Source organism: Porites lutea, chromosome 13 (genome assembly GCF_958299795.1).
Source record: "Porites lutea chromosome 13, jaPorLute2.1, whole genome shotgun sequence".
NCBI classification, from domain to species: Eukaryota; Metazoa; Cnidaria; class Anthozoa; order Scleractinia; family Poritidae; genus Porites; species Porites lutea.
In genome coordinates, this window is record NC_133213.1 from 7,694,340 (window position 1) to 7,706,545 (window position 12,206).

Below are 12,206 nucleotides of genomic sequence, written 5' to 3' on the forward strand. Positions count from 1 at the left end.
GTTATGTTGTTTGATTCGTACTTCACATTCGAGTCGAAGCTTGGGTGGCACAGGTTATTTCTTACGGTGGAATCGACAAGGGAAATTCGAACACTAGTGGTCACTAGTTGTAGTGTTTGAATTGTTGGAAGAAATGGTCGCATGGGGATGTAGGAATGGTAGGTTTAACGAACAATTTCAAATTTTGCCCCTTGAATTGAAAGTGAAGTTCATTTAAATGCTTTTGTATGTATTTCTGACTGTTTTAGATCTACCTGCTCGATTTATATCTGCTACGCTTCATGTTGACAAGTCCCTCAAAATGGCGGCAAAACTTGGAGATTGCCGAAAATTAGGTAAGTTCACGGAGTTATAAAGTTTTAGTAAAGGTCGGGCCGCAAAGTTTTTTTCTGTAGTTACCTTTTCTATGGCACCTACTTCCTAGCTATATTAGTTGGATCAGTAAAGAACGCCTCACTTTTTCAAAAATGTACCTTGAATTTGATCGGTTTTCGAGTGTGTGACTTAAGCGAACCGATAAGGTGTCGTTCAAGTCTTCCTGTTTGCTTGATTGAAACGTGATGTTCTCGAAAGTCGCCTCGATGGATAAGATAGAGTTAATATACATGGCTGTGGTATTTGTTTTTTGCTGAGTCCCGTAGATTGTTGTAAATTGTCCGGCAAAATTGCCTCAAATTAACGTCTTGAAAAGTGTCACGACAGGCCTTCGGTCGAGTGAAATTTAATTTCCGTAAAACTCTGAAAAATAAAGAGATCTGATCAAACGGATTGTGGTTTTAGTATAGGTACATGAATGTCTTACAACACACAAGAAATGAGCTAAATCTGTGTCTCAAGGAAAATCGACCGGACCGCTCTTACAGAGACACTCTCTTAAGTCTGTGTACCTTGATTTGCAATACTTTCATAGAAGGTCATCCAAATTTCCTGCAGAACATCTTTTCTTTGTTCTTGGAATGACCTTCTCCCGTTTTTCTCGCCATAATTCCTGTACAGTATTTTGGGTCACAGGGGCGGATCTAGGGGTAGGGTGCAGGGGTAGCGCACCCCCCCTCCCCCCCTGAGATGACCTGCGGTTTTCTAATACAAAGGGTATTCTGCAAAAACTATGTGGTTTATTGGTGTTGAAGTAGAGCAAGAGACGAGTGCACCCCCTCCTAAAAAAAATCCTGGATCCGCCCCTGGGTCAGCAGCTTTCATTTAAGCGTAAACATCGTGGTGTTGTACCAGTTCACGGTTCCTGGTCACGTACATCGAAAACTTCGCATCAAAAGTTGAAGCGTGAAGTCTCTCGGATGGAAAAAAGGTTCAAGATTGCGATTATGTTTTCGGGTCGTCGACGACGTTCCAGAGAAGAAAGGAATGGATTTGTGAAAGCAGATGTCATCAAGTAAGTGTTCTTTTACATGTATTTGCGGGATTTTTTTGCCCTTAAACCCTTCCACGACTACAGTTTATGCTCGGTCTGCATTTTACCCCAGCCTGCGTTTTACTCTTAGTCTGCAGTCTGCATTTTACCCCTGGTCCGCAGTCTGTAGTCTGCAGTCCGCAGTCTGCGTTTTACACTGACCGATTCAACATGGCTTAACTAAAGTATCCAATCCATAATACATCTCTCCTGTCGATTGCGTATGCAAAAGAACATTGGCGGATCCACGATTTTTCTTAGGAGGGGGTGCACTTGTCTCTTGCTCTACTTCAACACCAATAAACCACATAGTTTTTTTGGCAGAATACCAGTTGTATTAGAAAACCGCAGGTCATCTCACGGATGGCGGGGGGGGGGGGGGGATGCGCACCCCCTGCACCCTCCCCCTAGATCCGCCCCTGAAGAATCTGCCTTGCAGGTGCTTCAGCGCAGCTCTCCTCCATTACGATAAAGTGCTTCCCAGCAATCTTGACGCATGCGCAAACGTTACCACTTGCTGTTGTGAGCAGACGGGTTCTCTTTATTAAAAATTATTATTCATAATTATTTATTATTAAAACAACTCAACTCCGGAGGAAAATTCGCTGACATCTGAGTTTCGAATTGCCCGCTATTTAAATAATCGCAATGAAGTTTAAAAGGACGCTTAATCAATTTACAATTTTGTAGTGTTCGTGACCGTCGCCTTTTGTTTGAGCCACGATTTAACGAAAAATGCCGGTGTCTTTACCAATTAACATTATGCGGCGAGGTTTTTAAAACTTTAACATCTCTCAAGGCAACTCCCCAGACATTTCAACTTTTTAAGACAGGTCTGTTAAAAAGTCCTGTCAGTTACTTTAGCCCAATGTGATGGTCAAATGCCCCATCCCAAAAAAGAAATGCTTTGCAGCCGGGTTGTGAATTCGAAAAAAATAAACTTTGTTTGTTCACAGATTTTATGGTAAAAGAACGTTCTTTCAGGTGAGAGGAACCATGGAGAGCAAAGGGCATCTTGAAAGTGTTGCTCACCAGATTTCACAGGCTAAACAAGAGCTTTATCTTAGTGGCAAGCACCTACGTCAAGTTCCTGATGCTGTTACGTCACTAACCGATATCGAGGTCCTGGATCTTTCAAACAATGAATTAACACAACTACCAGATGGATTACAGAACCTGACTAAACTAACAACTTTCTTGCTGAGTGCTAACAAATTAAGCGAGCTCCCCGAATTTATCGAAGAACTAAAGAACTTAACCACATTAGATGTAGCGTTCAACAAGCTTGCAACGATGCCTGGAGGCATAAAAAATTTAAAGCAGCTTTCAACACTTATTCTAGCATCCAATGACCTCCATGAGTTACCAAAAGAAATATGTCAACTAAAGATGCTTGTTTCCCTGGACATAAATTACAATCCAGTTCAAAGTTTACCCCGAGAAATTACTAACCTAAAGCGACTAACTACCCTCTCGATGGCTGGCATCAGCCTCGAAGAATTGCCAAAGGAGATTTGTTGTCTGAGGATGCTCTCCACACTGGATTTGTCTTACAATGGGCTAAAACAGCTACCAAAAAACTTTTCCAATCTCAGTTATTTAAATACTCTGAATTTGAGCATCAACCGGTTTGAAGTAATACCAGAAACCGTTTTTCTGTTGGAAAGGTTAAGCACACTTGATATTTCATGGAACCGATTAAAGAAGTTATCGGACAAAATAAATACATTAAGTCAACTTACCTCTCTGCATGTGAATGGCAATCACTTGTTTCAGTTGCATGACAACGTTGGTAAGTTGGAAAACCTGACCTCGTTAGATGTCTCACACAACCATCTAGTGCTCCTCCCCAGAACAATCACATCTCTGACAAAACTGAACGCTCTTCTGCTAAGTAGCAACAGATTTTTTTTGTTACCAAATTGCGTTTTCAAGGTAAAGACATTGGTGACACTAGATGCAGGGTATAATAAGATCGCGAAACTCTCTAACCGCCTCTCTCATCTTTCCGAACTAACCACGCTCCAACTACCTTGCAATGAGCTTACTGAGATTCCAAAATGCGTTTCTGAACTGAAGAAATTGACAACTCTGAATGTGTTTGACAACTGCATAACAAAGATCCCTCAAGAAATAGAGGACCTCGGTCAACTAAATACAATTAATCTGGGCAAAAACTGTTTGCAAGAACTGCCGGAAGGCATTTTTCGGCTTAAAGGGCTAACTTCTCTGATCTTGGAATCAAATCAACTAAAGCGGATCCAGGACGACATTATCAATTTCCATCAGCTTACTATGCTTGATCTGTCAAACAATCGCTTGGAAGAGCTACCACAGGCTACATTCAAGCTTAAAGCCTTGACATCGCTTCTACTGTCTTCCAACAAGCTAAAGAGATTGCACGAAAGTGTAAAAAATCTTGAACAGCTTGTTTCTCTGGAACTTTCAGACAACTGCTTACAAGAATTACCAGAGGGAGTTGGTAAGATGAATAGTCTAGTGGAACTGAAAGTGACTGAAAATCAGCTCAAGACCCTGCCGCTGTCCCTTGCTTGTCTACCAAATTTGGAATTGCTGAGAGTTGATGGGAATCCTTTACAAATTCCTCCAGTGAAGGTCTGCGAGAAAGGCTGGCCAGCGATTCGAGCATATCTAAAAATCAGAAAAGGGGAGGCATTGCATCAGAAGGTTGTCCTTCTTGGTTCGAGTGGAGCTGGCAAAACTAGTTTGGCAAACACTTTAGCAAAGAATAGACCATCCTGCGTCGAGGAGAAAGACAGGACGATAGTACTCGATAAAATTTCTTGGGAAATTGAGTCTGGAAAGGAGCTAATGGACGTTTGTGTAGTTGACTTTGGAGGAGACGATATCTACAAGATAGTACACCATCTTTTTTTGGATGAAAACTCTCTAGTTCTCCTTGTTGTAAATCTACAACGATATTGCGAGGAAAGGTGTATGAGAGACCTAGGAAGTTGGATAAATGTTCTCAAAACTCGCGTGCCCAAAGCGCGGGTCATTTTGGTAGGAACACATCTTGACCGCCTCGAAAACGACGAAGAGATCTGTGCTAGAAAAGAAATGGTGAGAGCCCATTTGTCTTTGTACTCAGCAGAAGAAGGACCAGTAGACAAACAATCCAGTTTCAGGGTTGAAGACTTTTTTACAGTGTCCTCAAAGGATTATCAAGGTATACGGAACTTGCGACTGCGAATTGAAGATATCGTCGCTAAGGATGGAAAGGCAATTCCAACTGACTGGATTGACATTTACAACAGCCTTCAGAATATGGAAGTAACACAGGATCAGCCATTTTTGACATTTGATACCGTCAAACAGTTGGTGGAGAATCAAGAAAATCGGTTTTGGGATATGATCAGAAGTATATTTATTCTTAGCGAAGAGCGAACCCAAGCAATCTTGGCCTTTTTCCATGACATTGGAATTTTGCTGTGGTATCAGCAATCTACTGAGCTCAAGAGATTTGTGTTCCACCGTGCAGAATTTCTGACTAAAGTCATGAAGGTTGTCTTTTCGGGAAACTTACGTGACGGTTCCCTGGCTTTTAAAGGTAACACCAGGAGATGCTTTACATCTCATTCATTTGAACAAGCCAAGCAAGATTTAGTCAAGCGTGGTGTCCTATCGCCAACACTGTTGAAGGTACTGTGGAAAGACCATCAGATTGAAGAAACAGTGTTCGATGCCTTAATAGACCTTTTAATTCATCTGGAACTGTGCTATCCCATAAACAGCGAAAGAAGAGAAGAAGGACTTCGTTTCCCTTGGTTTTTACAGGAAGACGAGCCAGAGGATTCCTGTGTTCAGGAGTTTTTGCACAAGTCCCCTTCTTCGGGATGCTATCGCCTCTCATTAAAGTACCTTTATCCCGCGATGTTACCTGAGCCACTCTTTCACAACTTCGTGGTTCGCCTCCACCAGCACATAAGTGATTTAAAAAGTCGTCACGATTGGAAGAACGGAATGTATGCACGAGTTAAGAACTCGTGTCTCCTTGTTCATAGATCTCTCGAAGCAGAAGAATCGATTATAACCGTGTCAGTTGAAGGAACAGAACTGATGCAAATTTGGTCGGTGCTTCTTGCTTGCCATCACGAGCTAACTGCCTTGATGAAACAATGGCCTGGTTTGAGATGGGAGTGCTGGATTATCTGCCCTTTCTGCATGCGTGTGAATATCTCAGAGCCTGGATACTTTCCTCAGTCAAATTTGGAAGCGAAGTGTCCCAAGGGGCATGTAACATGCGATCGCCATGAAGAGATGGTTCCCGCTTGTTTAGTTTATCCTCTGAAAGAAGGTCAGTAATGGATAGATAAATCTTAAAAGGAGCCTTTGGGGGGTAAATTCTTTTAATTAGTTTTTGTATCACTGCTAACTGGGGAAAAAACTAGCACCATTTATAAAAAACGTAATATATAGATTTAGCCAGAGCTAAAAGCGAAGCTCTGGATAATATTTATAGTTTGCTCAAACAAAATATAAAATCGTGTAATGCTAAAGGTAATGTTACACTGGACGATTCGCAACGACGATTTTTACCGCAACACAGCGTTGCAATGCTGGAACAATGTTGTAACCTTTCGAAACAGTGTCGCAACAATGTTGCAACGCTGTGTTGCGCTAAAAATCGTCGTCACGAATCGTCCTGTGTAACATCACCTTAAGCGGCGAAGGCAACGAGAATGGTAAAACAACAATAGGTCTAATTAGCAAAAAAGCAACTTTGCACGTGGAGCACACTTTTTTTGTACATTTCTTTGCCCTTGTTTTGCACCACTACAACGTGAAACTTCCCAGTTACACTTGTTATACAGGAAATGTCGTACTTGTTCATGTTCAATTTTTTTTCACTGCCGTTCATTTTCTCCCTGGTGGCCGCTAGTACTTCTTACTTTCTCGCCGCCGCTACAAAATTTTCATGTTGTTCTTCCAACGAAAAATGTCTTCTTTGTTTTTTATCTCTCGCTTTAGCTCTCTGTCGCTCTTTTTCTCGTTGAACTTCGCTGGCCTGTCACCTACTTTCTCTTTTTCTCTGTCTTTCTCTTTCTCCATATTCCAAATGTGTAGACATCACAATTAATCTAAGCTCAATACTTTAGTCAACACGGATACAGAAACAATTTCCGCTTTCCGTCTTAAGTTTTCTCTTCTTCAAAAGACGCTGGTGGCTATGCAATTTCCCGCCAAAATAACCTCGAGTTGCATTTGGGTTGCCATACCTGTTGATTGAGTTATTTTACGTTGGTATGCCTGTGGTGCAGAAAGACAGGCGGCGGACGGATGGGTACCACATTTTCTTAGGTACTGGGCAGGGCGGATAAAGGTTGGGCGGTGATACGAGCGCGTCCGAGCAAAAAGGTGTGATGCAGTGGACTGGGACTCTGCTTAGAAATGTCGCTTGTTTGGCAAGGCTTGCGATCCTTGCGATGTGGTTTGTCTGGCATTAGACACTGCCGCTGTCACTGAATTATGGCGGCTTGATTTGTTTTCTTGCACTTCTTCCTCGTTCCTTTGTGCTAGTACGCTGTCTCCGAGAGACAAATGTTGCTATTTTTTGCGGGAGGTTTAGTGGGAGTAGACAAACATCTCTTTCAAAGGGTTTCTCTTATTACTTCCATGACTCTACCACTGAATTATATTTTCGTTCTACTATTCGCCAATGTCGATGTTATTCAGAAAACAAAAATAACTAAGTACTGTCTAAAACACGAAGGAAAATCTCATCCATGTCATCCATGGCAAAACTACAAGACAGCAGATCGTGTTTCATAACTAGATGACGTGTATTTTATAAATGCGTGCAGCTCGTGCAATGTGAAATTATGCTAATTTCAATAACCATCATCCTTGTATTTAACTGCCAAAAAAAACATCTCATACGTCTTTCTGTTTCTTCGAAACTTCAAAATTAGTTTCCCTTCAGTTTTTACTGTTTACCTTGTTTTGTTTTAGAGAGAAAAACGGAGAAAAAACACTATAACTAACCTCCAAAAATTTTGTTTACATGCAGTTGCCGGATTTGCGACGCATTGCGCGGATCGCCATAGCGCGTTGCACCCGAGAAGCAAAGTTTAAAGCAGTACAACGCCACTATATCAAAATATATCAATCTAAGTTTTTGTTATGTTAAATAAAATTTATCCCCCTTTAACCAGTGTAGAAATTGAGGTTAAGAAGTGTTAAGCTTTTGCAAACGAAACGGCGAAAGACGATTAGGTGATATTTAGTGGAAGGAGGAGGTATTCAACACTTTCAAATTAAACTCAAATTTTGGCATTATACGACCAACAAGTTTGACTTATAGGCATACAGACACAAACATATGAAACTGTTTATTGATATTGTTATGAAACAAATTTATCTATTTAACATAGTAGCCTGAAATTACAGAAAGAAAATAGGATTTCCGATTTGCAAAAAGGAAAACTTCGCCGGCCTTCCAGCGCACCGGAAGCGCGGAAAGAGCGCTCGTGCCAGTCCTACTCCGCATCACACATTAAATGAACGAGCGGAGCGCTCGTTTCACCGCCCAACATTTATCCGCCCTAGTACTGGGCTATCCTCGTGCGCGCCTCGAGCTGCGCTAATAAAGCCAATGCCGATCGTACAGAACTTTTCCCAAACGAACTTAGCGCTCTAAATAATTTGGACCTTTGAATTCACTGACTCATCGCTATAGTTTCTCTAAAACCTACCGGGCTTGGCATGTGAAAAAGGGTTAAAGGGAGGAAGCCTATAAAATAGAGGGGATGGAGCTGGGAATGCAAGGGACGGGAGACTTAAGGGTTGGACCACCCTGTCCCCACCCCCACTTAATACGCTGTCAAATACTCAACATGTCTTATGTAATGGGAGCAAAAAAAGATGGAACAAAAGCAGTTATGATTTTGTTCACGTTGCGACTACTATAAACGGGGTCACCTAGACAAAGTTGACGAATCGGATTACAGAAAAAAAAAAAAAATGCAGTCCGAGAACAATCATAATTACTACGAAACGAAAAGCTTCAAACGTGACCGTTTCAACCAGCTGAAGAAAGCCTATGTTTCCTGAGAGGCCCGTTAGAGTGAGAGACGGAAGCGAAAAGCGGAAATGTTAGTTATAATTTCGACTTGAGGTCGCATGTTACTTCAAAGAGGGGCAATGGTAGCGAAGAAATTGCTGGTAGATGACAATGATAACAGCTTGTGTCAAACGAATGATGTATCCCGCCCTGGGTGTTATGTGTAAGGTTTCGAATAGAAAAACGCTGTCTGCTCAAAAATTTGCTTCCTTGCAAACGTTTGCTATCAATATTTAAATGATTATTGTTTTTAAAGTAACTTGTTTTTTCATGAGCTGCTGATTGGCTCACATCCAACTTTCTTGGAATGTATTGTTATTTTCCTGTAATCCGATTGGTCAACTTTGTCTGATTGGCCCCGGTAACAGTAGTCGCACTGTAAAAGAGGAAGTTTTAATTTACTTGCTATTTGTACCTCATAAGCAAAGAAAGGTAAAGTAAAGGCACATAATTGTTAGTTAATTCTTATTACTTTCAGAAAGGGCAAGAGACCGAAGAATCTTAAAGGAATTTGATCGACAAGAAAGTGAGCACACTCCTGACTTTGATTGCTCAGGTACTTTATTATAATTTACATTAATTTATAGAATCTATCTGGTTACCTTTCCCAAAGCTTACCCCTCTTCCTCTCTATTTAGGGATGTCTTAGTACGCACAGAATCTGCAAAGAAATGCCGTTTTTATGCTGAGTCCAAGCGTCCAATAATTTGCTACCGGATTTGCAAGAAGTTGTAATCTTAATGGCCTTTAAAGCAAAGCTTAGAAAATTACTTTTGAAGAGTTTTTGAAATACCTTATTATTTCATTGCCAGTTCATAGTTGGTATCTGTTTCATTGTATATTTTTAAGGTTGATTTTACTTTCAGAATATTGATAATAATAATAATAATAAATTACTATTAATATATTATTATTATTATTATCATCATCATCATCATCATCATCATCATCATCATCATCATCATCATCTTCATCATCATCATCATCACCATCATCATCATCATCATCATTATTCAAATAACAATATCGATCATCCTTGAAGATCTTGGTTACCATATAATTGACAGGCGAAGTCTCGAGAGACAATGCTTATGTGACCTGGCCAATTTGTGGTGGTGCTGTAACGTCTTGTCTGGCTGTATAGGCTAATGCGCGAGTGGCGGTCCCTATTACACAAGGCGCATATGAAGTTGGAGGAGGGCAAAGTAGAGCTGTTTTTGTAGACTAGTCACAGTCCCCTATTTTCCGTAAGATCGTCGAGATCGAGCGCTTTGTGTTACGGGCAGCCATCTCGGATGAGCGTTAAAACTACTTAGGGGGCGGGGGTTGGTTTAGGAGGAAGCTTACATTGGGCGAGGTAGAAGGAAAGAGTTCATTTGAGATTTTCTTTTTTGGTTTCCAGTCGCTGTCCATGATATCGTTTTCAAGTCAGGATCACCATCACCCAGGGTTCTTCATCTTGTGTCAAGTGACGTGTGCGCCGTCTGGAAAAGCCTTGGTCGACAACTGCGCATAGTCGATTCAACACTGGACCAGATTGAGGCTGACAACATAAGGGAAGGACAATACGAACAATGCTACTGCATGCTGACCACATGGACCGAGGTACAAACTGACCCGCCAACATACCAGGAGCTTGGGCAGGCTTTACAACATGAAACTGTCGGGAGACCTGATATAGCGAAGAAGTACTGCTGCGAAAGCGATGACGAGGAGTCTGTAGAAATGTCAACTGGTAAATATAAATCACACCAGCCTCCAATCTTCTTTTACTTAGTTCGTGACACAGCCCCTTTAGTCTCCGTCTGTATCAAGATGTCGGGCAAATATGATTTTTTTAAAAAAGCCTTTAAAAAACACGATAGTGGTATTTCTGACAGTGTAGAATAACGGAACGGACAGAAATATCCATTTGGCCGACTAGGACGAACTGTGGGTAGGTTTTTGAGATATGTTTTAGCGTGTTTTGTTGTACGTTGCAAATTTGAATCAGTTTAGGTCAGCAATCGAGCTCCTAACTTTTATTTTATTTGCCAGTTTTATCATATTTGTTTATAGGCATTTGACAGCTAGTTTTTACGTACCTCTGCCATCGAGTTGTCGGCAACTCAGCTGATTTCAGCAGGCGGGCGTGTGCGTTCCCTTTTTTCCCACATTGCGATTTGGGTTTTATTATCCTGCAATGTCGCACTTTGTTTCTTTAGAGGTTTGCTTTTCGCCATAGGGTGTTATTATTATTATTATTATTATTATTATTATTATTATTATTATTATTATTATTATTATTATTATTATTATTATTATTATTATTATTATTATTATTATTATTATTATTATTAAGTGCGATCTTGTAATCTAACGTTTTAAATTTTGCAATTGACTGGCTTCGAGGTCCTTGCTGACCAACAGGCCCCTGTATCTACTCTTGTGTGGGTGTCTTCCTGGGTAGTGAAGATAAAATAGTTGGTTTTCCTCTTTTGCAATCTGGACCAGAATCAATGACAATCAGGACCTCTCTCCTCCGCAGAGGACACTTTGTGTTGTGGGGAGGCTGGGGAAAAAGAAAAAGAGAGCGCGCGGAGAACGATGAGAAGGGGAAATAGAGAAGAGAGGCTCCCGCCTCTTCTCTCTTCCCATCGTCCCCCGCGCGCTTTCTATTTTTTCTTTTTTCTTCGATGATTGCTATTTTTATAGGGATACCCAGCGGGAGCCTTTGCGGAAAAGAGAGATTCAGAAAAACGTTCTGTTAAAGAACCATGCTAATCGAAAATGCCTTGCGTGCCATGCTGATATTTAAGCAGAGAGTGTCAAGTGAGTTCCACCTAAACAAACGCAATGAATGCTACCATGCGCTTTTATAGTAACCTTACGAAAAAAGCGTTCATCTAATCACGTGCGAGTGCAAGAGTTGATACATCGGGATCAGAGGCACTCCTGTAATTTTTCAACTTTCTTTCTTTCTTTCTTCTTCTCTTTTGTTTTTCACTATTACAGGCGCGCCGTTCAAGGAAGGCGTGCTAAACCAACAAGAAATCCACAGCCTTGCGCGGAAGCTTAAAACATGGAAACGCATCGGAAGAGCTCTACAACTGGACGACGCTACGCTAAATGAAATTGATGAGGATATCAACGGTTTAGTAGAGAAGAGTCACGCAATGCTCAGAAGGTGGATGGAAGTCAATGGAAGCGCCGCAACTTACCAGAAACTTGCTGAAGGACTTGAAATAGCAAAAAGAAGAGACTTGATAAGAATTTTCTGCTGTGAAAGAATATGATATGATCTTTGTTATCTCTTTAACCTGGTTCATCAAAAGTGACACAGGTTAACGAACGTTAATTCGCTGAGGAGGTGTTTAGCAAAAGTTACTTCTACTGTTTAATAATTCATTAGCCTGACTCCCTTCCCCACCCCCATCCCCCCCCCCCCCAAAAAAAACGGAATGGAACAAAAAACGCGAAGTTCACTATTTTCACATTACTTATACTACACCTTGTTAACTCCCCCCTCCCCCCCCTCCCCCTCACTGTTCTTAAAGAAAAAAAATGCTTAACCATTGTTTCCTATTTCTTGTGAGTGTTACAGTCATCCCAACTTTTGGGGGTAAACGAGGTGTGTTATGGGCAGTGAAAATGGCGAATTCCTTTCTCGCCTGACTAGCGAACCCCTCTGCGTGCCTGTAAAGTAGTAAATCATCAACCCAGCTGATTTGTATT

General features: G+C 41.2%; 1 protein-coding gene across 2 annotated transcripts in view; it reads left to right on the top strand.

The window, feature by feature from the left end:
- Positions 1-11,911, top strand: part of LOC140922673 (uncharacterized) — a 20,124-nt gene extending 8,213 nt beyond the window's left edge. The window contains exons 2-5 of one of the 2 annotated variants that reach the window (XM_073372665.1): positions 2,365-5,726; positions 8,971-9,048; positions 9,895-10,227; positions 11,487-11,911. In XM_073372665.1, the coding sequence (XP_073228766.1) occupies positions 2,405-5,726; positions 8,971-9,048; positions 9,895-10,227; positions 11,487-11,767 (4,014 nt within the window). In that variant the 5' untranslated portion in view covers positions 2,365-2,404 and the 3' untranslated portion in view covers positions 11,768-11,911. The remainder of the gene's footprint in view (positions 1-2,364; positions 5,727-8,970; positions 9,049-9,894; positions 10,228-11,486) is intronic. The other variant, XM_073372666.1, reaches the window with a different exon arrangement.
- The last annotated feature ends 295 nt before the right edge of the window (positions 11,912-12,206 follow it).